At 47.0% G+C, this 27,477-nt stretch overlaps 1 protein-coding gene across 7 annotated transcripts in view; it reads left to right on the plus strand.

Moving 5' to 3' along the window:
* Positions 1-27,477, plus strand: part of NSMCE2 (NSE2 (MMS21) homolog, SMC5-SMC6 complex SUMO ligase) — a 209,958-nt gene that overhangs the window by 177,738 nt on the left and 4,743 nt on the right. For all 7 annotated transcript variants that reach the window (XM_029923849.1, XM_029923848.1, XM_029923850.1 and 4 more), the window contains 2 exons: positions 21,932-22,032; positions 22,442-22,548. In XM_029923849.1, coding sequence (XP_029779709.1) covers positions 21,932-22,032; positions 22,442-22,548 — 208 coding nt within the window. The remainder of the gene's footprint in view (positions 1-21,931; positions 22,033-22,441; positions 22,549-27,477) is intronic.

Below are 27,477 nucleotides of genomic sequence, written 5' to 3' on the forward strand. Positions count from 1 at the left end.
TCTCTCTCTCTCTCTCTCTCTCTCTCTCTCTCTCTCTCTCTCTCAAAAATAAATTTTTTAAAAAATTTAAAAAAAAAACAAAAAGCAGGCACAGTCTGAGGACTACCTTCAAAATCAGACCAGTGTTGTAAGAAGGCCCTTCTCTGGTTTGCCAGCCCAAATGGCCTTGCAAGGGATTTGAGACCAGCTTCCTGTGTCTCGAGCTCCGGTCCACAAGAGTCGCCGTGGATACCGTGGCCCACTGTTCGCAATCGCACGCTTATTTGCAGGGGCGACGCTCGGCAAGTTCAGAGAACAGAGGAGGAAGTCTGGTCTACGAGATGCTTCTTAGAAGCTCCAGTCAGCTGCAGCCTGTCCAAGGAGCAAGAGCTCCGTATTCATGTGCTTGGTCCCTTCCTCTGAGGAGATCAAAGCCGCTTTGTGGACTTAATCCGTTTAATCCTCATGACATCCCTGCTTTGTAAGTGGCTCCTATCATCCTCACTCTGCTGATAGGGAGCCCGCAGCCAGACAGGAAAACAGCCTTTTCAGGGGCGCATACCCAGCAAACCAACATCAAGAGTGGAGTTGGATTCCAGTTTTCTGGGTTGTATTTATTACCCTGTTCCCCTTTGTCCAGAATCCCCTTAAGTGAAGCACATTTGAGAAGTCCAAAAAAGAATATATGTCTGTCTCCAGTTCACAGAATCTTCCAGAATTGGCAGATTTGCTGAGCTCTCCTGTCCGGCGTTAAGATTTTCTAAAAATCTTGACCTTCGGAGCTCTAGCTATTAAGGTCGTGTTTGTCGTATTGCCTGGTTCCTGGGGCCAAAGCATACCTGTGTTTGTCGAGCGTTGTGAACTTAGGTTTTCAGTAAGATGTGACTAACAGTACTTCCAAGAAAGCCGTGTCCGTGAAATGGGACCGTGCGTGTGTAACTACTTGGTTTAGGGCCTCGCACCCCCGGTAAGCCTTCAGTCAGTGAGAGCGCTCATGTTATACATTAAACAGGTTCCTAGGTGAGTTCTTCTCCTGTTCGTAAGATTTTAACTGAATCTTTAAGGCCGGGTCCGGCGAAGCCAGAGACATTACAAGTTTTCTTTTCAAAGGAACTTTGTATATTGCTCCAGCAAGCACATGGCCTTCTCCCCTTCCTCCGTCCTGTTCCATGTTTGGTTATGAGAAGCTGGCTCAGGGCGACGTGGCTGCACTTTAGCTTGAATTTCTGTCAAAACAACATTACTTCTTTCTTGCCCTGAGTCTTATGAACCAACCTTTGATTTCAAAATTCTTTGGTTTCTCATGAATGTGGTAAGCTACCGTGCAATATGCCTGGATATCGTCCAGTTTGGGTTCTCCTCGAGAGAGAGGATAAGATGATCTAATGGGTTTTGGAACTGGGAAGAGAGAGTTGTCTGAGTGAAACACTGCTCTCTGACTCCAGTGCCAGGCCTTGGTTGCTGCCTTTGGTCCCCTTTTAGGGGGGCGGGGGGATGCATATGCAGAAAGTAGAGGCCTGGGCCCCACTCCAGGCCTACAGGATAAGAATCTCTAAGAGTAGACCCGCGGATGCACATTTGCTTCTCATATAGTTTTCCTTGTGGCGCTGATACCCCACCAGGCTGGGGGACCACTGCCCAAAGCCATTTTCCAGACGAGGAAAACGTGGCTTGGAGAAGCGCTTCCTCCAAGATCACTCACAGGGTTAACGACAGAGGCCTGCCTGGGACTCAGATTTCCCTCACTGCCGCTCCCTGGGTTTTTTCACTACCCCCTCGGGCCCCTGGGTCCACTGTTGACCAGGAGAAACGGATCAAGCCGTCTGTGTCTGTACTTTTTCGTCCGTATTCTAGAGGTAAAAACCTCTGACTTTAAAGGGCCATTGTGAGGTTACACTAGTTAAGGGGTGTCCAGATCCCTCTGTTCTTAGAGTCTGTTCTTCAGACAACTGAAAGGGCGCTAAAGCCACTTTGCAGAGAGGTCTGAGTCCTCTAGTGGCAGCTGTCTGTGCCTCACTGGAGGTGCTCTGACCATTGTCATCGAAGTGCATGCGTTAAGTACCGTCTGTGGCACAGCGCTCCAAGCTGTGCTAAGTGAATTTCCCGGATAATGGACTCTGCCCTTGAGAGCCGCCTCTGAGGCCGGGGGCAGAAAGGTGGTTCAGGCAGCAACAGAACAACACTGACAGGCGGAGAAGATGGGGGAGCTGAGGATGCCAAAGTCAGAGAACCTAATCTTCCAGCCTGGAAGGAGCTTGGAGACCTCTAGTCCGCATCCCTGGCTTAGGGAAGTTGACATGCTTTGGCTCTGGTCTCTTAGCACGCTGGGAGCAGGTCGCTTGACCCCCACAGGAGTTCCTGCCACCTCCCTGGGCTGGAGTGGAATCGTTGGACTGTGTCCATTAGGAAAGACTTTCCTTGGGAGTTTGCATTTCAAGGACAACTTGAGATGAGGCCTTGAGAGCTCAGGAAGCGGCCCGGGGAGTAGTGGGCAGAGCGCGTTGGGGAAGGAGTTGGCCAAGAGGGGCTCTGGAGTATCTCGAAGCAGTCCAGAAGGAAGTCTTGAAGCAGTGCATGAGGTTCTTGGGCACGCTTTGTTCTGCAGAGGGAAGTCTTCTTAATGGGACTCCGAAAGGAAGGCCACCCTTCTAAAATCACCGCCAGGGGAAGGGCCAGGATGGGGCGTGAGGGAGTGATTGGGGATGGAAGGCAGCACCAGAGGGTTAAGGAAACGCTTTGCCCCCGTTTCTTTCTTGACAGCTGCCCTGTGCCGAGCCCCGTGGTTAGCATGCCACCTAAAACACTCTTACCCTTCATGCAGCCCTCTCTGACAGGCGTTCTTTTCCCATCTGCAGGTGAGGATGCACTCGGGGAGATTAGTGCTCAGAGACACTGAGGAAGGCAGGATTGCAGCCCATGTCGTCTCCCTCTGCGAGGCCTCGCTCAGAATAGCGAGAGGCATATTCTAGATAGCCAGCCAGGAGGCAACTAAAAATTACCCTTCATGCCTATAAACAAAGAAAGGAGCGAAATGACGAATAATTTCATAGGCCGAGGACGAGGGGCCGCACAAGCTCTGGCTTTCGTCTGAATTATGCTCAAAAAAGGAGAGGTGGAAAATGACCAGAGATTTCTTCCTGGGCAGACCAGTGACATGGTGGCGTGACCCAGTGAGAAGGAAGGAGGACAGCTCACAGGAGAGAGAGACGCGTGTGTCATATATCAAGAGTTCCTGATGATTTCAGGTGTTCGAGAACCAGGCATTGCTTCACCAAAGGGGCAAGTTCGAAGGGGGTAGTAGGTTGATGTGGCATCTCCACAGGGGATGTGGTGGCACTGAGGGAGGCAGGTCCTCGGGAAACATCTATGGCTCTGTGCACACTAAGACACTACAGCAAGGGAGTGAACTGCTAGGACTAGGAAAGTGACCAACTGGGCGGGGCCACATATCCTCACACAGCGCCTTGCCACGGAGGAAGAAGCATGGCAGTCCCCCAGCACCAGGAGGAATCGGTCATTGAAATGGTTTGGGAGAAGGTATGAAAGACAGAGTTGAAGCAGAAAGCAAAAGCAGATACATATCCGGTATCTCAGAATATAGGGCCTGGGGAGAGAAAAGAACTGTTAAGTGTTTTATTATGTGCCGAGTGCATTCAATAATCAATGACTTGATTAAGTTAAATGAGGTACTGTGTTAAATGCTCAGTCCTTACAAGATGAAGAACCTGAGGCTCTGGGATCATGGTAGTGACTTGCCTGAGGTCAGACAGGTGGTAGAGACAGGATTCCTCCAGCTGTGACTCCCGAGCCCCAGCCCCTTCCACGCTGCTCAGAAACAGGGCACAGGGTGCAGGGGAGGACGGGTCCTGGGCAGAGTCAGAAGCAGTGAGTGGAAGGCTGGCAAGGGTCAGAATGGAATCCTGGGGGCAGTGATGAGGTTGCTGGTGGTCTTATTGAGTGAAGCCGCTGGAGAAGCAGACCCCAGGGAAACTCACATGGTCAGTAGCACAGTTTCATTCGCCACGGGTGACATTTTCCCGTCTGCAACATGCAGGATTAAGTATTAGCTGCATCCAGCCCACTCCTCTGGGGAATGTGAATTCCTTGTTTGGAAATTCTTTGTAAGGCACATTTTAGTCTACATGGGAGTAGGCTGGGCTTCCCGGTTGGTGCATCTTTAAATAATAGTTCCAGGAAAACCCTGATTCCCGTGTGTGGTTCTTCATATTAAAAAAAAATTTTTTTAATGTTTATTCATTTTTGAGAGACAGAGCATGAGCTGGGGAGGGGCCGAGAGGGAGACACAGAATCCGAAGCAGGCTCCAGGCTCTGAGCTGACAGCACAGAGCCCGACCCTGGGCTCGAACCCACGAAACTGAGATCATGACCTGAGGCAAAGTTGGACGCTTAACCAACTGAGCCACCCAGGCGCCCATGGTTTTTCGTATTTTTAAACTGATGGTTCTGTTGGCAACATAGACATTACACCACCAAATCCCCTGAAAGCTAAGGGAATCTCTGCCCCAACTCATACTATGATTTGGCTGTCTACGTCCAGTAGTATCCCCAGCTCTGACCTTCTTGCCCTTTTCAGTGACTGATGATTACTTCAAATTTGTGAGATTATGTGAATTTGTATGCGTTGCAACTAATTCATAGAAAGCTTTGAAAAAATAATTATAATTTGGAAAAATGAGGTTAATCTACATGAGGATTTTGCAATGATGGGGAATAAAAAGAAGAATGGGCAAACGTTTTGCTTTAGAGGCTCATAGCTCAGTAACAAGTCTGCTTCATCTCACTGGGAGAACATTCTAGCCACGGATTTAATTTCTGTGATTGTTGCTGAGAGTCTATGGCAGGTCTGAACATAATTTTTTTTGTAGTCCATTGACTTTTATAAAATAATGCCGTGAGTTTAAGATTTCCTGAATACAATTTCCAAAATGTTAGTGATGACCACCCTGCACCTACCTGCTATATATTTGGGTGACCATCTCCATTGCTCAACTTATACTTCATATCGGTGATCGTGAAACATGTTTTCATCACTTGAAATCCAAATTTTCTTTGCTAGGTTATTAATGGCCGTCTAGTTATGTAACATAATCAGGATGTTGTGCAAGTTTGGTGTGCAAATAGATTGACTCTTGGAAGCAACAAGGTAGCCTTGAGGTCCGTGTGAGCAGTCATCTGAGTAGACTGCCTAAATATTCAATACAACTTTTTTTTTTTAACATAGTCTGATTCCTCTCTGGGTAAAATTCTGATAATGATTGTACGAATGAAGGATTTAAAACTGTACAGGGTTTTTGAGACAATAGTCTGCCCTCCTTCCTCTTCTCATCCTTCTGTTTCTCACTCAGGTGGTAGAGAGAACAAGGCCTCCTAGCTGATCAGTGGCAGAGCTGGGACCTTCCAGCCTTTCCAGGGCACTTTCCATCAAAGTACTGTTTTGTTGTAATTGGCAAACAGTTGACTTGGAGACCTTGTGTCTTTCTCCCCTAGATGTTGGCTGGAAAAAAAAATTGCCTATTACCTAAAAGCTCTTGACAATGTTTCTTATACAATCAGATCAACAGACCACCAAAGTCTCCTCCTGCCAGATTGCCCCAAAGTCCCCTTTGCTTGAATTTCCTTCACTTTTCTCCTAAAAAGCTATGTTCCCTGTGTACTTAGGAATAAGGAAGCTTATTTGTTCTGACAGCGATGTGCAAACCTCTGTTGCATCAAAATTCCCCAGTGGAGTGAAAAACCGATGGTCCTTTTCTGCATTTCATTAGCAATGGTAGCAGACAGCTCATCTCAGAGTCTCAGAAGCAATACAGAGAAGCAAGAAAAATCAGGTTAGCAGTTACATAGGTAAGATTGTACAAGATGAAAGCCTGCATTATAAAATCCTGTGTGTTGTAAACTCTACTTTTAAATCCGCCTGCAGGCTGTCTGTCCTTTCGAAATCCAGCCATTAAAATACTGTTGTCAGTAGTAGAATTACAATAAATGAAATTTATTGCAGGAGTAATAAATGGAGTGTGTATGGTGAAATTGAACATCTATGGAAAAGGCTTTTTGATCAGGCCATCACAGTGCTTAAGACATCTTAGGATCTGAAATCAGACCAAAGGTTTCTAGAGGATTCTCTGAAAACTTATTTATAGCTGTAGCCCTGAATTTAGAGTTGACATGAAGGACAGGGATGACCAACCTGCCGTGGAGGGCACAGAGCACTCCTCACAAGACGCGATGCACCCTGGCATCTTGTCAAAGACGTTCTGTGTTCCGAACTCACAGTCAGAGAGGGCAGATTTCCAGAAACGCCCCGACACGTTGCTGCCGCGGAAGGGGCACTGCTCCCCAGTGTGTGTGTCATCCGGGTCTGCTGTGTCCCAGCTGCTCCAAGCCTCCTCTCCATCAGCACTCCTGAGCCACACACTGAGCTCTCCAAAGGCGCCTCGGGCCTTGCCTGTGGGCCTGGCAGGGCCCCCCCACCTTGCCTGGAGCCCACAGCTGACGCTCAGAGAACTTAGCCCACTGTATTTTAATGGCACTTTCTGTCCCAACACTAGACAGTGAGTCCCTGGGATCGGGGTTCCGTCTTGCTGACCTTGGTGGCCACGGGGCCCACCACGCACAATGGGCATCGGTCAGTGGTGGGGGAGGAAGCCAGCAGACGGGCTCCTGTGTAGCATACCTTCTTGGAGGCACTTACGTAAGACTGCTGGGGAAGTGCCAAGTCATAGCCGAATGCCTGACTTTAAAATGCTTTTCTTGCTGGGGTGCCTGGGGGGCTCCGTCAGTTGAGCACCCAGGTTGATCTCGCAGGTCGTGGGTCTGAGCCCTGCTTTGGGCTCTGTGCTGATGGCTCAGAGCCTGGAGTCTGCTTCGGATTCTGTGTCTCCCTCTCTCTCTGCCCCTTTCCTACTCACGCTCTGTCCTCCTCTCTCTCTGTCAAAAATAAACATTAAAAATAATACGTAAATAAAAATAAAGTTTTTTTCTTAATTTGTGCTAACGTGCATGACAGGTCTCTGTCCCTGTGGTCAGAGTCACTGAGAACAACACAGTGACAGGCAGGCTTTCTCTCACACTTTGGCCTTTGCTCATCAATACCTCCTTTTCCTTCAGGATTCCTGCCAGCCTCGCTGGCCCTCCTACAGTCACATGTAGAAACCTCCCCTGAGCTCCCAGGGTCCTCGAAGCTCACAACAGGCTCTAGGGCAGCATGCTAGTCTCTAGACCTGGCTTCTTGTCCGTATCAGCCCCAGGATTTTGCATCTCTGGGCCCAGGAAATCGCGGAGGTCAGCAGACATTTACCAAATGAAACTTGCATGGATCACACCTGAGGACAAGATATATTTTCTTTACAATTTTATGCCTGATCCTAAACCTCCAATGCTGTCGTGTCTTAAGTAGAAGATGAAGTGTTGTTACCCTGTTGAGGGCAGTGGGTTTCAGCGGTCTTCTTTCTGTGAACGCTGCTAGGTGTCGTTTTGAGACCAAGTTAAACTTTGAAAGCGAATGCTCTTTACCAGTTACAGTGATTAGGTTTGATCGCCATCTTTGTATTGATTCTGAAACATTAAGTAACTGAAATCGTTCTGGAAAGTAGGAGAAACCAGCCCTATTTTCAGTATCCCTTTTTGGTTCGGGCTCCTCTAAATCTGTTGTAAATGGAAGCATGCTTGACTGTCTCCCATTCCTTCTCCTTGTTCTCACTTTGCCGGCTTTGATCTCCTTCAATGTTGAATCATATTTCTGGAATGAAATAGTCATGGGCTTCTGTATCACTTGCTACTTTACTATTGCATTTAGAACAGAGAACGGAGTGATAAAATTAGATACAAGAGGCCTCTGTGTGTCATCAAGTAGCCTAGTCTGCTTTTGGTAACAAAAATAATATTCCCTCTAAATAATTTCCAGCTCATTTTGAACCAGCTTTGTTAAGATGAATGGTCTTCCGTCCATGTGGGTTATGGGAAACTCATCTCTCCCTCAGTGGACCCAACAATGTTTTTCCTGACAATTAACATTTTCCTTTCCTTAATTTCGTTCCATTGCTCCTCATTATGACCCCTATAATTAGGGTGCTCATTACCTCCCCGACATAATTTCTCTGCCTCCTTGATGTTTGCCCTTCATGTGTTTTGAGCCTGACTCCATGGCTAGCCCTTGGGTCCCCTGCCACCTTTTCCCTGGACTGACTCATGGTCAAGGGCATCACAGTGAGAGAGAGGCTTCTCCAGTCACCACCCCCCCCCACCAGTTTCCCCCCTGTGTTTTTCTTTTGTCTTATGAGACCTTTTAGAGGCACCTGGGTGGCTCAGTTGCTTAAGCATCCAACTCTTTTTTTTTAATTAAAAATATTGTTTACAATATTTTTATTATTTATTTTTGAGAGAGAGAGAGTGCACAAGTTGGGGAGCGGCAGAGAGAGAGGGAGACACAGAATCTGAAGCAGGCTCCAGGCCCTGAGCAGTCAGTACAGAGCCCTCTGTGGGGCTTGAACTCATGGACCACAAGATCTGACCTGAGCCAAAGTTGGACATTTAACAGACTGAGCGCCCCCAGCGCCTCAAGAGTCTGACTATTACAGTTCATAAGTTCAAGCCCCGCATCAGGCTCTAAACTGACAGAATGGAACCTGCTTAGAATTTTCTCTCTCTCTCCCTCTCTCTCTGCCCCTACTCCACTGTCGCTCTCTCAAAACAAATAAACTTTAAAAAACAAAAAAACAGCGAGAGAGACCTTTTAGCTGAGGAAGAGAACTGGAGTCAGAGACACGGAAGGCTGTAGGATAAGCTTGTCCTGCATTGTTGGGGCATACATCCTGATATTTGGTGCTGTCTCACCACTCACCGGATCTAGAGGAGACTCCCCACTCCCGGCCGGAAGCCAGCACCCTCCGCTCAGAACGGGAGTTGTCTGAGGTCTCTGTACTTTCCTGTAGAGTTGGTAAAGCCAATCCCGAGAGCCTTCATTTCTCCTCTTACTCTCCTTCCTTCCTGGGTATTATCCCGCTGACCCCTCCCTTCTTTTGCTTATGTGAGTGTGATCTTCTGGAGCTGATGAGCGGACGTGGACTGTCCACGGGAGGGCAGAGCCTTGGCGCCCCTCCCCCATGGGCTTCGAAAATGAAAACCAAGATCCACTAGTCACCCTGCTTGGCACTTTTGGAAACTGTCTCCAGGGTTCTCCTTACCCACGATGTTTTTGTTACTGCCTTGATGCATTATTAGGTTTTTTTAATGAGGCAAAGCATTCGATCTCATCTTGACTGTATGGTAGTGAAATAGACATGAAGAGTGCCAGCCCACGGGAAATGGATCACCTGCCCTTCAGCTTACAGCAGACCGAGTGGTCTGGACGTCTGGACTTGACCCATCCTCCTCAAGTCCATGCCGTACACAACTCTTCTCTGGGTTGTCTGTAGGAACCCTTCTCTACAAAAGAGCAAGGGCATGAACAGAACCATTTTTAAGCCACTGAGGCCCCCTTACGATTGGATTCCTGAGCCCCTGCCATGTGCCATGCACGAGGAATACAGAGATGAATAGTCCCTGTTTCTGGTCTCTTACAGATCCGTGGGGGGACAGTGGCATAAACAGATAAATATGTTAAGTGTTTGGGGGGGGGGCGGCAGGGCGAGGGGAGGCTTCTGAGTGGAGGGCTGCCCAGAGGAAGGCCGTGGCCCTGGTGAAATGCTCTCCTGGGCTGCTCCTCCTTTCCGTGCGTTCCTGTGTGGCCTCGCCTAGATGCGTAGACCCCGCAGCCGCTGCCAGTCCTGCTTCTGCCTCCCTGTCGTGTCCCTTCTTGTTACCTGCCCTGGAATAAGTGAGCTGTCAGTGAGAAAGAGTCTGTGCCTCTTGACACTTTGGGTGTGGGTGAGGAAAAGAGTCAGTGTTCCACACTAACCATATTGTCAAGTGCTATGAATGTCATGAAGGAGGAAGTTTTAAAAGTGTGATTTCTTCATGTTTACAGAATGAGCAAATGACTCAGATCTATTGTACACATTCACAAGAGCTATGTCCTAAGCTGATCCTGATTTTGAAGTCATGTGTCTTCCGTTGTATGTGGGGAAGGCTTGGAAGAGGGTGGAAAGGGAAGGGGGGCTTGCGGAGAGGCGGAGGGCTTACAGGGGAGGACTTGGTTCTCCGGTATATAAGCCGTGGCACCTGTCCCGGGGCTCTGTGGCACTGAAGAGTCCCACATCCCCCAGCTCCTGCCTTCGTGTCTCCCTCCCTGCCTCCTTACCCTTCTTCACCCCCACTCCTCCTCCTCCTCCTCCTCCTCCTCCTCCTCCTCCTCCTCCTCTTCCCCTTCCTCCATCTTCTCTTTCTCCCTTACTCTCCCTCTCTCTTTCATTTTACTTCTTCTTTACACTTGGCAGCCCTTTTTTTTTTTTTTTGGTATGTTTTCTGTTAGACTAACTTCAGACAAGGCCCTGAAAACCGAAAACAGATGTCCAGGCAGGCCAAAGCATCTACGGATTCCTCACTGCTGGAAGTCCGCTGACCCTGCCCTGATTGGCTTGGGGCGCGCTGGGAGCCCGGCTGTGTTCTGGTGGCTTCTAGCTCCGCTGACTTCCTTGCTGCCGGCAGCGCGGTTAAGCCTCACTAGATCTGGACCCTCCGGCTCTGACCTCTTTAAATTTCTTCCATATTGAATGCACTTTGGGAATTGCTCCCTTCCTTTCTTTCCTTTTTTTTTTTTTTTTTAACATGACATTGTGCCATTGTAAAAAAGAATTCTTAAGTGTATCAAAAGTAAATGTTGATACTCCTTATCATTATCATTTGTTTTGAGAAACTTTACCAAACAAAGTATGCTATTAGGGCGAGCTTTATTCTGTTACTGAGGCCTCATTCTCTTCTGCTATTTCATTATTGTTTTGTCTGGAGATCTAACAGTGAGGGGCCGCTGGTGGGGGAAGAGGACAGGTATAAATTAACCTGTCGTGTATTGCCTTGGCAGGGAGCTACGTTTGAAATAGTCTAAATGTTATGAGGATAATACATCTAGAAACTACCAGGAATTGAAATGGTGTCACAGCCCCTGTGTTACCCAAAGTTGAAACTCGGCAGTTTTAAAGTTGAGCAAGTATAAATTTGAAAGTTCCTTTTTTTAATGTTATGATCTCAGGGCTTGATTTCATAATGTGTTTCAGTTTGACAAATCAAATAAACAAATCCATTCCATCCCCGCTGCTGTCATTCCCACTTACCTCATTCAAGCCACTTGGTCTCATGGAGAGTACTAGGTACAGAAAGTGCAAGCTACATTATTATTCTTCAGAAATCTTAGATATCTGCATTGACTTCTGCATCATCAGAAGTCATATAGTAGTTATATCACAGGGACGCAATGGACGGCAATATTTTCTTTTAACCTTTTTTTTAACATTTATTTATTTTTGAGAGACAGAACAGAGCATGAGTGGGAGAGGAGATGTGGGAGAGAGAGACACAGACTCTGAAGCAGGCTCCAGGCTCTGGCTGTCAGTGGAGAGCCTGATGTGGGGCTTGAACTCACGAGCCATGAGATCATGACCTGAGCTAAAGTCGATGCTTATCCGACTAAGCCACCCAGGCACCCCTTGTCATATTTTGTTTCAGCCTTTTTTCCTATATGCCACTTTTAAAAATGAATTCATGCTCCATGTACAGTTTTAATTTCATTTTTTCCACCTCGTTCTAACATCAGTGATTTCTGGTGGTAAGCATTGTTGTGAATTACTATCAGATCTTGTGAGTGGTGATGCCACAGGTCACTTACATTTTGTCGGATACGGAGAGTTCCTCAAGAATGGCTGACTTGTCAACACACACCCTGCCCCATCTGGGTAAACTCAACACACTGAGGATAATTTTCACACTTTCAATGACTGATTATTGTACTTTCTGGTGAACAGAGAGGGTTTGGGGATGAGAGAATAGAATCACAATCGATCGAAAGACATACTGTGGAATAGTTTACTTCTCGGAATATGACCTCTCTCATCTCACATTTGGTAATTGGCTTTTGCACAGAAGTAGAACCGAGACTATATGGAGTGACCTACACAGTGCAGTATGGCTCCCCTCTGGACAATTAGTGATTAGATCAAGGACTGGGTTGTCTTATTCCAAAATATTTGCCTTCAAAACCATCTTCTTCACTGTTTTCATCTTATTATCAATTTCCGTGTAACAGTAGTCACAGCATTCTCTTGTTTCAGCAGCCAGTCCTTCAGGGAACCTTTATTACGTTCTTGCACCTTGCCTGGCTCCCTGAAAATATGAAGATGAGAAAAGGCAGAGTTCCTCCCTTAAGGGATTCAGTGTGGGAGGAAGATAGAGAAGTAAACGAATGATGTACAAAGACACTCTGGGGATGAAGGAGAAGTCAACCTCTGCTTCGGGGCTTCACCGGGGAAATACTTGAATCGACTATGGAAGAGCGGTCAGGGATTGGTCAGGGGAGGGGGAGAAGAGTTGCAGAACAGCGTGGCAAGTGTGGATGAACAGTAATCAGTTTGGGGTGCATGTGGTGGGTGGGTGTGAGGTAGGGAGCAGTAGGAGACCAAGGTGCTCCGGGCCGGCTAATGAAGTCTTGTTGTGTTTAGGAGGCCATGCTTTTAGAAAGACGACTACCTGGCGCAGGAGGACTAGACTGGGGAGAGACCGAGTCAGAGAGATGAATAAAGAACTTTTTGCAATATTCTAGGTAGGAAATGCTAGAGACTTGAATTAGGACAGCAGCAGTGAGAACAGAGAGGTGGAGAGAGTGTGAAGGTAGTTTAACGACAGAGATGGGGAAGGGTATATGAAGAAATCAGATGAATTGTCTCGGGTGCCTGGATGCATGTTGTTTACAACCCTCTAAATGGATACATAAGTGAGCCCAGATGGGCTTTCTCGCCTTCTGACCTGTGCTGGCTTCGTTCTCTGCTGTGGATCTAAAGAATTGAGCGGTGTAGACCCTCTCAGTGCTGACTAGTTAAGAGTTTTCCTGTCACGTGGTTGTACAGTTAATTGCCCAGAATAGAGAAATAGAATGTGTGCATTAGAAAGAAGGAAGGAGGGAGGGAGGAAGGAAAGAAGGAAAAGAAATAGAATGTGTACATTAGATTTCTTGCTTGTATTTAGCCTAGAGCAGATCATTAAACCGTATCCTCTAAGAAGCTCTAAATTCAAGTAAGGGGTTTGGGGAAATTTTCGGTGTTCATTGGCTTGAAATGGATACTGCATGACCAGATTTTGACTGATTGGTTTTTGTTCCACCAGTAGAAGGCACTGAGTTCTGTTATTTTAAAACCTTCATATTTTGACAATATTTAAATAAATGGAGGCAAATTAATCCAAGATGTCAGCTGAGGACAGAGGGTGTGTCTGAAACAACAGTAGATAAATTAACAAGCACGTGGTAATGTGACAGGGTCCGTCTTATTAAAATGGGAGCTCACTTGGGGGCGCCTGGCTGGCTGAGTCAGAGGGGCATGAGACTCTTGACCTTGGGTCCTGAGTTCGAGCCCTACATTGGGTGTAGAGATTACTCAAATTAAAAAAATAAATAAATATTTTTTACAAAAACTTTTAAAAAGTGTCAGCACATTTGGAAGAGAACGTCTGAAACTCTTTGTTCAGTTTACTTTCAGGGTCTTGGGAGAGTGTGGAAAGAGCTGTGGAAGCACGTTGAAGACATTGACTGAGCTGTGTCAGCCGGCAGCAAGTGGGCTCATTGAGACCTTGCTGTGCCCTGGGGCATGGAGGGGCTTGTCCCACTTAGAGTCCTGGGTTGGACAATCCTGTCATTTCTCTTTGGGTGATTCCATAGCACATCCTTTTTATATTTAATTGAGCATCTGTGTTGCACATGCCCACTCTATGCTAGCTCTGTGGGGATTCCAAGAATAATATCAATAATCGTAACTGTATTTATTGATCACCTCCTATTTGCCAGGCACCATTCTAAGAACCTTTCATAGATTAACTCACTTATTCCTCATACAGCTCCATGGAGTGTGGTTATTAGCTCCATTTGACAGCTGAGGAGATTGAAGCAAAGAAAGATAAAGTAACTGGCAAGAGTACCCAGGTGATAAAGCCCATGTTCCTAAGTATAGTAGTTCCTTCTTGTTAAAATACCTCCCCGAGGAACCTGGCTTCGTTGTCACTTTCTTTTTACCATTATTGTGAAAAATTTTTTTTTCTTATCGTTTTATTTATTTTAGAGAAAGAGAGTGTGAGCAGGGGAGGGGCATGGGGACGGGGTGGGGGGGCACACTGGATCCAAAGCGGGCTCTGAGCTGACAGCAGTGAGCCCGGTGTGGGGCTCAAACTCACAAACTGTGAGATCGTGACCTGAGTCAAAGTTAGCCACTCAACCATCTGAGCCACCCAGGCACCCCTGGTCGTCTCTCTCTCTCCTCCAGGTTCATGTTGATTCCTCACCCCTCCTTCAGACGTCACTCACGTACTTTGTACAAAAACACATTTATTAGTTCATATTTGTTATCATTACATTCATTGCACACAATGTTCAGTATTTGTAACTGTCTCCCTACCAGACCCGATCTTAGTGCTCTTCGTATCTACACCTGGCACTCGTGTGGAGTTTGGCCCAGAGCAGGTGTTCCGTAAATGCGACTTGTGTTGAGTTGGCTTGACTTGGACACACAGTGCTTGTCCTCAAGGAGCTTCCCGTCTACCTGGGAGAGAAATTCCAACTTTACAATTAAGAAGTTTAAGCTAAGAATACAGTAAGGCCACAGGCGTTCTCGGATTTCAGAGAAGGGAGCCTGGCTGCAGGGATCGGTTTGGATTGATAGCTTCTCCAACTGCACAGAATCTGAGATGAGTATCGCTCATAGCTGAGAAAAGGAAGAACATTAATCAGAACGTTGACCTGGGGGGCTATGAATGAAGTGCTCCCAGCTAAGGGGGCAACAGATCACCCCAGCAAATGCAGGTTGTGTGTGTGTTATCCTCGCAAGACCCTTTTGCACTGTGTCTCTGTCGTCCTGTGTGACTGAGCCCCCTGAAGTCAAGGACTGTCTTTTTGCCAATGACAAAGATTGTCCCTAGCCCATTGTAGTGGTAAAAGTATGATAAATAACGTTTATTGGATCCTTATTATGTTCTAACCAGTGCCCTGATGGAACTGTGTTACCTCCATCCATGTTTATTGAAAATGTGTTTGCTGACCTTGCCATCCTGTGAAGGTTAATGACATCTAGGAGATCTTTAATTACATAGGCCCCTCTCTGTGCACGATCTGCATCTTCATTCTGCAGAAGCTGTAGACACATTGCAGAGTCTGAGCTTGTACCCGAGACTCATGGAAACCAGGAATCAGCAGGTTCAAGTAGCAGGTTGGCATGGCGTTCGGGGACAGGCCCCCGGTCTCTGGAAGAAAGAGATACAATGGCGGGCAACCAACAGGACAGTAGACTGGACCTCAAAACAGCCCATGCGCACCCCCACTGCTCTTACATCCAAGCCAGAGGGACTGAGCCTGCTGACCTCCTTCATTTTCTGCTTAGAGGCTAGGACACATTCACAGGTGGGGCTGCTGGTAGACCCAGCTGCAGCTTCCTTGGAGGGAGAACAAATCAGGCATTGGCACTGAAACATGCTGCAGAAACGTAGGCAGTTTGAAAGTCTATAACTAGGTAGCTATGGAGTTTCGGCTGTGACTCCATGTTTTTTTGCTGCAGCTGCAGCTTCCTTGGAGGGAGAACAAATCAGGCATTGGCACTGAAACATGCTGCAGAAACGTAGGCAGTTTGAAAGTCTATAACTAGGTAGCTATGGAGTTTCGGCTGTGACTCCATGTTTTTTTGCACCTTAGGGAGGCCCCCAGGTCTCCCTTACCAGCTCAGCCTCTCCAAATACTCTGTCTGGAATAGCAAGTAAAATAACCCGGACAGAGCCGACGGTAAACATTTGTGAAGTCTTTTCTTCATACGCTCCTAACTTGCAAGAGAAAAGTACTTTTTTAGAAAAATGTTCAGGCTTAATTGAAAAAGCACACAGTAATCAACTTTTTCCCCCAGCTGGCATAAAATTGTCTTACTGGAAGCCAAATTTGGGATGCCTGAAGACAGACAAATGACTAATACCAGGGCTGTGTGTGGCCAGGACCGAATGTATTTTCTGACCACAAGACCATGTCTGGACTCTCCATTATAATTACCACACGGCCAACTATAATTGTAAAACTTATATTTACTTCCTGTCTTTGACATGTAATTCAGGGTCCCAGGCCGCACCCCAAGCCAGAGTGAAGTTCTTTCTGTTGTTTGCTTAAAAGCTGTAAAATCGGGGTGCCTGGGTGGCTCAGTAGGTTAAGCGTCTGACTTCGGCTCAGGTCATGATCTCGCGGTTCGTGGGTTTGAGCCCCGCAGTGGGCTCTGTTGAGTCTGAGCTTGTACCCGAGACTCGTGGAAACCAGGAATCAGCAGGTTCAAGTGGCAGGTTGGCCTGGCGTTCGGGGACAGGCCCCCGGTCTCTGGAAGAAAGAGATACAATGGCGGGCAACCAACAGGACAGTAGAGTGGACAGCTAGCTCAGAACCTGGGGCCTGTCTTCAAATTCTGTGTCTCCCCCTCCCTCTGACCCTCCCCTGCTCATGCTCTCTCTCTCTCTCTCTCTCTCTCTCTCTCTCTCTCTCTCTCTCAAAAAAAAAGCTGTAAAATCATCATTGTGTGAGAATGTGTGTGTGTGTGTGTGTGTGTGTGTGTGTGTTACCATGTCTGTGAAATACCTGAACTACATCCTTATGAAAAATACACCCACTCCTGCCTTGTCAGGTGAAGCACTCTACTAATCAGATGTTTCTTGAACATGTACTCCTCCACACCAAGGATATTTAGACTCTAGGAAAACATCAGTAACCAAGACCATAAAGTCCCCACTTTCCTGGAAGAGAACCGGGGCGGGGAGGCGGGGAGGGAGATTGACCAGAGAGCGGCCCTTTGCGGACACGTGCAGTGCACAGTCACGCCCGGGAGATGCCGTAGAGCGCCCTGGGGCGGTCTCTTAGCTTGGGACATCAGAGACGGCCTCTCCAGAGAGGTAACATTTAAACTGACATTTTCAAATGACAAGAAGGAGTAGGAAAAGCAAAGATCGGGAGAAGGAACATTCCAGTCAGCTTAGTGTAAAAGCCCAAAGATGGGAAAGAGCGTGGCATGTTCCAGAAGCGGAGAAAAAACAAGTGTGAGTCAAGCGTGGTGGGTGCGCGAGAGACTGCTCAGGGAGGTTGGCTCCACGGGCCACTTGTGCACGGGAGCCTCGCAACCCTTGTCACAGCAGAGATTCCGGGCAGGAGGCTGCTGCAGGGGCTGGGCGCAGGCCCTGGTGGTCTGGGCTGGGACATGGTGGAAATCAGGGGCAGCAGCTAGATTGGGGTTTAGGGACTGCGGTTTAGAACCAGTTCACAGAACTCGCCAGTGGTTCGGATGTGAGGAACGAAGGAAAGTGGTTAAGTAAGAATAATTCCAAGAGCATCTAGAAGGATGATGGCTGACTGGGGAAGGCCGAAGGCAGAGCTGTTTGGCTCCTCACCCCCCGTCAGAGCTGACTAACCATGAACCCACATCTTGGGGTTCAACAGTGTGCCCTCCCTACCCCTACCTTTACATCACTAGGGAATATTCACAGACTTCTGGAATTCTGGATTGTTCACTTAATTACCACTTCAAGCATTTCCACAGCTTCTCCTTCCGTTTCGTGTTCATTGTGTGACACCCCAAGAAATCCCATTCAGGTATCTACCTCACACCGGGACACATCCCTTCTGGGTACTCTGGGACTTAGTTCCTGTCTAAGGAACTTAGTTCCTGTCACTTCCTCCCGCAGCACATCGCTGGGGGGCCCAGGGCCCGGGCACGGAGGGAGGGCCAGGTGTGAGATTTGCCCATTGGACCACAGGTTGACAGCCGGCCTGTTCTAGTAGTATACCCTGTGTGTGCATATAGAATGCAATATGACGAGTTTTCCTATGTTTTTTCTTTATAATAAGAAAAACTTTTGTGAACTCTGTAATAATTAAATCAATTTAATCCACTTATTTCATTATAAGATTGCTGTTTTCCTACTTTTTGTCGTAAAACTATTTTGGGGCTTGGGGCGCCGGACTGGCTCAGTTAAGTGTTTGACTCTTGGTTTCGGCTCATGATCTAGAGGTTCGTGGGATCGAGCCCCGCCACACCAGCAGTGAGGAGCCTGCTTGGGATTTGCTCTCCCTCTCTGTCTGCCCCTCCCCTACTCTCAAAAATAAATAACTAAACTTAAAAAAAATACTGTGGAGCTTAAATTCTCTTGTCTATACAATGGGAATAATAACAGAATTGTTCTTCAGGGATATTTTGTGAGGATTAAATGCAGTAATATATATAAAGTGTTTAGTACAGTGCTGCTGTGTAACAGTCAGTAAACTTGAGGTGCTACTGTTATTAAAATAATAATCTGGGGGATGAAAGAATGACTCCCAAAACCTATGCGCTGGTTTTAGTATTCACCGTAATCAGGCCAAGAAAATAGAACCATACACTGATTTACTAAATCCCTGCCTATGTTTGAACAACATCTAGAATGCCTTTAGATTTCAGATTTCTCAGGTGTATGAGAGAATTAGGATCGATAATTCCAGTTTTCAAACTTACGTGGTCATAGTAGATGATCTATATTTGTCTCTCTGGTCTTTCTTTTAAAAGCTTATCAAAAAGTTTTAGGGGTGCCTGGGTGGCTCACTTGGTTAAGTATCCGACTCTTGATTTCAGTTCAGGTCATGACCTCACAGTTTGTGAGTTCGAGCCCCATGTCAGGCTCTGCTCTGACAGTGTGGAGCCTGCTTGGGATTCTCTCTCTGCCCTTCCCCTGCTCATGCTCTCTCTTTCTTTCTTTCTCTTTCCCCTCTCTTTCTCTCTCAAAATAAATAAATAAAACTTAAAAAAAAATTTTTTAAGTTTTAGCTTTGGATCAGCTTAATCACTGTAACTGATAATTATCTCCAGATATGACCTTTTGTTAGCACTTTGTAGATCCCAACATTCATATCACTTTCTATAAATAAAGATTTTGGGTGAGGAAATGTTCTGTCTCAAGAGAAGTCTAGCTCTTGAGAATCTTTCTCTTTTTAGACTCTCCGTCCGTGGGCTATTACTCACCACATGGCATTCTTCCTCAGTCTTACTTTTGTTACCTTCTTTCGTGATCACGGACGCTGATAGCCACCTACGGTTTCTGAGTTCCCCACTCAGCCTTCCTTAGCGGTTGGCATTGCAATTGAGTGGTGCTTTCTGCTTCCTCTACCTTTTGAAATTTAAAAATAGAAAACAAACCCACAGTCTTTCACATTGGCTGAACTCTGTTATTCATCTCACAGATTTTTCTGGTGAATTCCACAGTATAACATATATGGTCAGAAATCTGCTATCAGTTCCGAATGAACCCTGTAAGAAATGGACAAAGACCTTGATTCTGACTATCCAATGCATAAGGAGAAATTGGCAGTGACTGCCCACAGGAGGAGGCTTTGGAAAGTGAATTAAAGAGACAGAATGTTCTTAGCTCTGCTCCTAGACTTTTCTTTTTACTTGTCCAACTTTCCTGAGCCATTACAAGCAATCACTGGGCTGATAAAAGACTCCTCTAGGAGTCTAACTCTTGCTACATGAATACCGACAGGTCCTGGGAGACCCAAAAGCCCTTCATTGGTCCCATCCCACATCACAGCAAACATACTAAAGTATGACAGCCTTCACATTAAATATAATCTTATTGCTGACAGAATTTTTAAAAAATATTTTCATGGTTTTGCTTTGGAAATAGTTTGGTTACAAGTAACTTAGAATTGTCTATTAATTTATCAGAAATTATCCTAGCATACTTGAGAATTATGAAGTTAAAACCTAAGTCCAGCCTACATATTGCTTCCAAAGGAAATATTTTTGATTGCCAAGTCAGCAATTAATGAAGTAAACCTAACATTACAGTCTGTAGACGTTTATCATTTATTAATTCAGCTCTGGTGTTATACTGTTTTGAAACCAACAAATAATCTTCAAGGTCTCCAACATTTTTACAGGTCCTTGAAAAGTTAGAAGGCCCCAGGCTCCGTACCTTCATAGCCAGTAGTTACAAATGCTCTGCCTGGGCACTCCTCGGCCCCAAGGTCTCCACTTGCCTTCTTCAAGGAATTAGAGCTGCCTTGAGGGACATTTCTCTAGGAAAATACAGGCGGGCATACAAATAGCAGTAGTCTGCTAAAACAAGGTGAAACCCCTACCAAAAAAGGAAGGAAGGAAGGAAGGCGGGGGGAGGGAAGGAAGGAAAGGAGGGAGGGAGGGAAGGAAGGAAAGAGAAAGAAAAAGAAAGAACAGAGTAATTGAAGGCAGAATCCCTGGGTAGCAGCCATTAGTTCACTGGGTGACCTTGAACAAGCCCACTGTGGTTCTTTTCCTGCCCCCAGTAGTACTTTTCTGGACAGATGCTCCGTCTGGCAGAGGTGGGAGGCCAGGGTCATCAGTTCTAGGAACTGAACGTTGTGCAGGACCGTCGGAACCTGAGACAAGGATTTCCCTCACACAGTAAAAACAAAGCAATGTTGAATGTCGATGTCATTTTACCAGAATGAAGAAGGACGGGAAGGGAGAAGGGAGTAAGGACCCGAAGGGGAGTGAGAGAGGAAAGAGGAAGGAAGGTATTGTCAACACCTGTGTTTGAAAAGCTATTTGATCTTTGATGTTTGTGCAAAATGATGTCTCACTTCTCCAGAAAGAAAAGCTTTCATGTGGGAGACTTAGTCTCATTGTCCTATTTAGAAGCCATCCAAGTGTGATGAAAGGAACAGAACGTAGATTTCAGAATCAAATAAGCGACCGAAAGTCAGCCCTACCAGGCATGTGCTCAGCAGTTCTCAGAGTGGGGTCCAGGGGCCCTTAGGGTTCTCTGAGAGCCTTTCTGCGTACCCATGAGGTCAAAACTATCTTCATAATAATACTAAGATGTCACTTTCACTCTCTGTCTTTCCATAAGTGTGTTTTTCCAGTGGCTGCACATGATCTGACAACAGACTAGATGCTTACACACTTACCAAAGTCCAACTATCTTCTCTTAAGCCTAACAGTGAAGGTATTTTCAAAAATGTAAAAGCAATGCCACTTTTATCTCTAATCCTTTTTTTTGTTGTTCTGGAAAATATAATTCCTTAGGTTGTATTTATTTAAGTAGTCTCTACACCCAACGTGAGGCTCAAACTCATGACCCCGAGATCAAGAGTCACATGCTCCCCCTAGCTGAGCCAGTCAAGGCACCCCTGAAGTTGCTTTTTTTTCTTTTAAGAATTAATAAATGCGTATTTTTTAAATCCTCAGTCTTAATATCTACTACGCAAATATTGATAACTATAACTCCAAAGAAATGCTTTGGGGTCCTCAGTAATTTCGTAAAGTATAAACGTGTTGTAAGACCAAGAGGCTTGAGAACCCCAGAGCTACCTGACAGTGGTTACCATTTGTTGAATGTCTCCTTGTGCCAGGGGCTGTGCAAAGCATGCTACGTTCTTCGTCTCCTGTTATCTTTGCAAGAGAGCTGTAAAGTGGAAGCTTGCAAAAAAGATCTTGCCAGCTAAGGCCCCACAGCCGGATGTGAAAGAGATAATCAGGTCCTTCCGAGTCCAAAGCCACACTCTTGATTACTGGACAGTACGCCCTCAGAAATTAATTCTCCGTCATTTTGAAAAAGTTATTTCACTGCTCCGAGTCTGTTTCCTTATCGAATGTGGGCGGAATCCTGCCTACCACACGGGATTCTTTTCAGAGTGAAAGAGTTAATGCACATCCAAGTGCCTAGCAGGGCTCCCAACAGATACTGGGAAACGATTAACCTCCTTCCTTCCAATCCTTCCTGTCCTTGGCACATTGTAAGACCAGGGAGGCTCAGCGACTTCCCTTTTTCCCTCTAGATGGTCTTCAAGCTGACAGAGAGGCTGATGGCACAGAAGGAGTTGATGAAGATATGATTGTGACCCAAAGTCAGACCAACTTCATCTGCCCCATTACGCAGGTACCATGCCTCCTCCTCCTTCCCAGAAAGACTAAGAGGCAAAAGACTCCTGTTTGCTTTTCTAACTTGATCTCACGTCCAGGTTAAGGAGGCAAGAAAGGAAAGTGATGAGGTCCAAGAGGATGCGTGGGAGGCTCCTGGGCTGGCAGGGCTTTGCAGTCACCCATGCCCTGAGGGACAGAGGGAGAAATTCTTGGCTCATAGGCCCGCTGACCTTGGAGCCACGGTCTCCCTGCCTTTTCCTCTGTGGCCGTCTGCCCTAGTAAATCTAAAGCCATGAGACGGGGAGGGTAAACATAGGAAGCCCCGAGATGAGGAAAAAACAGTGCCAAATAATTTGGTGACTTGGAGAAGTTACTGGAAGCGGATCATTATCATTCCTGAAAGCTGAATGCCTCCTTGATTGCAGATGGAAATGAAGAAACCAGTGAAAAATAAAGTGTGTGGCCACACCTATGAAGAGGAAGCCATTGTTCGCATGATTGAGTCCAAGCACAGGAGGAAGAAAAAGGCCTGGTGAGTTGGTGCAGGAAGGGAAGTGAGCCTTCCTGGTGGCGGTCGGTCAGAGGTGGGGTGCTCACGCTGGAGGAAAAGATACTTAAATGCCCCCCCCCAAGCCCATTCACCTCACTCATAGTATAAACATGAAAGCTGGCTTTCTGGAAAAACAATACATGACAGAAAAATTAGTAGTCTGTCCAGGAAGAAGGTAAAGACATTTCAGCCATGCTTTCGAAACAGGAGAAAAAGGAATTGAGTGGAATGCTCATCGTTAAATAATTGGAGTTTTTATGAAATTGTGCTATAGCCTGAAAAAAAATAACAGAGAACTCTGATAATAAAAGATTTCTTTTTCCCTTCCCATGTATACTTACGTAAAAAAGAAAGAATGGCAGGGTTTTTTTGGTTGGTTGGTTGGTTGGTTTTGCATCCTGCCATACAGGTAACCTGTTTAAAATGTTCTGAGATAAGATTTATATCCAGAGTTCTGGTCAAGATTTCATTGTCAGGGAAAACCTTTCATATCTTTAATTGCTTAAATAGCATCCCAAAAGGTTCAAATAAATTTTTGGATCACTTCAATGAAAATTTGTTGCTTAATTGGAATACTCGGAGAATCTTCCTTTTACACCTATATTATATATATTTCTAGTCCCCACCCCTCACCTGCACATCCCTGCCCCTCTGGGGCTCAGCCCGGGAGGATCGTGATTCTGCTTTTGGGATAACACGGAGTCCAGAGGTGGCTGGCTGTAATTCAGTTTGGCATTTCTTGGTCCCTTATCGCAGATTTGTCCTAGGAATGGAATTGCAGGTGTGACCAGGTCTCAGTGGACTTTTGATAACAGTCACTTTGAAGTGGAGCTCCCTTCCCCATCACCCAGAAATGTGCTGGTCCAGACCCAGAATTGGAATTCCCCACCGCTTCTCCTGTGGGCGTGGGCTCAGAGATAGGGTATTTGAGACTCTACATAATCTTGATGGTCATTAAGTCAAGTCGTTTACCCTATTTATTCTAGAAGAATGGCCTACTGGTTGCAAAACTCAGAGCGATCAAGTACATTTTTGAGTCCCAGTCGAGACCCTGTATTTCCCCAGCCTTCCCTAATCAGCCTTCCAGTATCCCTGTGAATATCATTTCCTTTTGCTTCTGAACATCTGAGCCTTCCCTTTCTACTGACTTTTTTTTTTCTGTGTTCATTCTCGGGAAAACAAACTATTAATTTGTTAAAACAATAATTGCTAAGAATAGATATTCCCAGATAGTTCCACTTTGCAGCTCTTCCTTTTTTTTTTTTTTTTTTTTAAGTTTGTGACCTTCCGCCAGAGTCAGATTTGGAAAGGGACAGTCACTGATACCAAGGTGCGTTTCTCATGAGCCCAGTGGATGGGGGTAGTGACTCCAAGACCCTGCTTACATTTAAATGTATCTTCTTAATTTTACCTATTTGGCTTTCTAATATCCTTTGGCTTTTTTTTTTCTTTTGAATCGTACATGCTATTTGGAAGCAAGTGAGTAGCATCATTTAGAAAAGTTTATTTTTCTGTCATGCCTCTCTATAACTTAGGGTAAATTCTGCTGATTCTCATAGATTCATAATAATAACAATTAAGTCCCAAGTGGAAGAAGTGTGGGAGGTTTACAGAGAAGGTAGTGTTTTTCCTGGGCCTTGAAAAAATGAGAAGGATTTCAATTTATTTTTGAGAGAGAGTGTATAAGCAGGGGAGGAGCAGGGGGTGGGGTGGGCGGGGGTGGCGGGCAGTGGGACAGAGGATCCAAAGCAGACTGCACTGAGACACCCATAGGCCCAGTGTGGGGCTTGAACTCTCGAACTCTCGGCTGCTCAACCGACTGAGCCACCCAGGCGCCCCGAATGAGAAGGGCTCAGAGAATGGTGACAAGTCCTTCTAGCCAAGAGGCCTGCCCCGTTCAGAGCCAGTGCTCCTTGGTGGTCAGACAGAACAGTTGTCATTCTTGTACATTCGAGAGGAAATAGAAGGCCACTGCGGACAGCGACACTAAGGCGAGTGGTAGAGAGATTCTCTTAGAGGCGTTAAAGGTCGGGATTTCGTTAGTGTCCTCATCTATAAATTGGTGATGATAGTTGTGATTGCCCCCCTGGTGTGTTTGAAATTTGAACATGATCTGTGTGAAGCACTTCCAAGCCCCTGGCCTGGGGCAAGGCTGGTAAACGCCAGCTCCGCCACCCCCACCGTCCCGTCTTGCTGCCATAGTTCTGTAGGCATGAGACAACCTTGCAGGGGGTTGAGGGAATACGGGGTGTCAGGCTGGACAGTTCGTGGCATGGGTTAAAAAGGCGTGAGGTGACAATGTCAGTGAGGACGCATTTGCAGGAGATTAAGTTACAGTGATGGGAGCCTGACCGAGGCAAGAGTCACAGATACAAGGGGACGGGAACGGGGCCACCATGGAGGCAGAGCTGGCGGGATTTGGCAACTGAGAGTTGAAGGGAGGAAGAGGGAGTAGAGGAGGACTGTCATTTCTAAACCAGGTGTCCAGAAGGTGGGGGAACTAGGAGCACAGAAGGTGGGGGAACTAGGAGCACATCTAGGAAGGATTGTGCGAGGCACAGTTGGGGTCGTGCTAAGCCTGAGGTCCTAGCAACACCGCCATTTGGAGTGTGCAGGCAGAAGGTGCAGAAAACATGGCAGTTTGAACCAGAGAGAGGGCTCTGAGCTCAGGGTGTCGTTGTGAGGTTGTTGGTACACGGGAGCCAAACCCGCTCCCCCTGCTCCACGGGGACAGCTCTGGGCATGTGACTGCTGAGAGCAAGCCCAGGACTGTGGCCTGGCTCTGGGCAGGGCCAGGCCAGCCCTGCCCTGCTCACCCCACCCCCCTCGGCACCCAGCTCAGGGCCCCACATGGGCCTTCAGAAAGGCGCCCCCCTCATTAATGAAGAGAGTTAGAAGAAGGCGGCACCAGTGAAGCCGTCTGAGACGTAGCCAGGTGCGAGCAGGAGAAGATGGGGGGGGCGGCAGACGACACTTCCGGGTCTCCCCATCAGCTGCTCCAGAGCTTCCGGAGCAAGCAGGAAGTAGTGTCATTTCCCCTGATGCATGTGAGCATGCTGAACAGTCCTGGGTCCCCTGTGCTTAAAAAGGTCCGTGACACATCCAGTTGGAGACATGTAGGTTTTTCCTCCTAGATGGTTCTAGTTCATGTTTGGTTAGACTGGAGTTCTTTCATTACTGGGCGCTGACTGAATTTTCCTGTCGTCACTTCAGTCTCTGGGAAGACCTCTCTCCACCAGCTTGAGTCAGACTATAATCGTGGAGACCATAGCCCTCAGGAAAGTACAGTCGTTAAAACAGCTTCCTGAATAATTGGGCCATGTGTGTTCTTACCGACAAAGCGGCCTTATGATCCTCATATTAATAACAGATCTCCAGTGCTCCACACTCAGTTCTTTCCTTTTCTTGTTGAAGAACAGGAACCGTGTTCAACAAACATGATCAGCATGTAGACCAAAATCAAGTTGACCGGCAGTCTGTCGTGAAGGGCATTATGCCTGCAGTCCCTATTTCTCCATTGGCCAACAGGCCGTTTAACTCCCCGGGGCCTCGATTTCTCCATCCGCAGAGTAGAAATAATCGCAACATCTCCTGGAATTTTAGGATTCAAGAAACAGCGAGGAAATTCCAATCTAGGTCCGGACCAGGACATTTCTTGGCAGTGGAGAAGCAAACCACTTAAGAGAAAGCTCCTTTTGAACTACAGAACGCTAAACAAACAGTCCGGTTTTAAAGGTGGAGACCCGCAGCATTGTTATTACTTACCTCACTGCCTAGTGACACATTATTTGAGACTCAAAGGATGTGGGACAAAGTGACTCGGTGTGTTTAGGTATGACGGGAATTCATCCCACTCAGACTTCCAGAGATAGCCATGGGCCTCTTTCGGGAGCTGAATTGGACCCTAGACTTCTTGGGACCCAGATCCAGGAGCTCACGATCTTGTACTTTGGAGCTGAGACTGGGGCCAGGGTTCCCTGTCGCCTTCTGGGACCCCTGAGACGTGCTCTCTGTGCTCAGTAGACGCTTGCATGCTTGCCTGCTGCTCTGGTGGCAGGTTCTGCCCTGTCGGTGACCCGAGTTCAGGACCCAGCCTCCCCTTTGAGGCTTGCAGGTCTGACTTCTGCACAGCAGTGACGCGAGAGCTTAGGATTGGGTATTGCCACACCTGTCTTGCTCACCAGGATGTCCTGGGGATTAATGAACTAAGCTTCTAGAGAGTGTTCTTTCTCCAGAGAAGGAGTGCCCTGATTCAGGATCACATCATCACGGCCTCGTCTTATCCTCTGCAGCTCAAAAACTTGTGTTTGTTTATTTGAGGTGGCGTGAGACACAAGGCTCTCCCCCAGCTCCTGCATCAGCCTCTCCTCCAGGAAGTCTCCCCTGAGCCCTCACTCGTGCTGGGCAGAGTGCCCCTCGTTCATGCTGCCACAGCACCCCGTGCGTCGTGGCCCGCCCGTGTCCCAGTATCGTCAGCGGGCCACCTCCTCTCCGCAGGCTTCTTGGGAGCCGAAGCCGCGGCCAAGGCAGAATCTGTGTGGCACCTAAGCCGAGTCCTCGACCCTCGTCATACATCACCCTGCTTACCTCTCACAATGACCCTAGCCCCCAGAAGAGACTGGGCCACAGGAATTAAAGCCACTTGCCCAGAGGGTCACGGCCAGGAGACTTGAGCCCATGTCTCTTTCACTCTTGAGCCTGTATTCGTGTCAGGAGACCATCTGTTCCCCCTTGGGAGGGCTTCTTGGTTAATGCCTCAGCCCCCAGAGTCGATCCCCTAAGTGGGGTCAGAATTCTGTTTGACATAGGTCACCCTGGCTCCATCCACTGTCCCATTGAGAGGAATGCCTGCAGGCTTGGCAGCGGGTGTGCAGTTGATCCCATCAGACATTCTCAGTCCTGGCGCTTCCT

This window comes from Suricata suricatta, chromosome 15 (genome assembly GCF_006229205.1).
Source record: "Suricata suricatta isolate VVHF042 chromosome 15, meerkat_22Aug2017_6uvM2_HiC, whole genome shotgun sequence".
NCBI lineage: Eukaryota > Metazoa > Chordata > Mammalia > Carnivora > Herpestidae > Suricata > Suricata suricatta.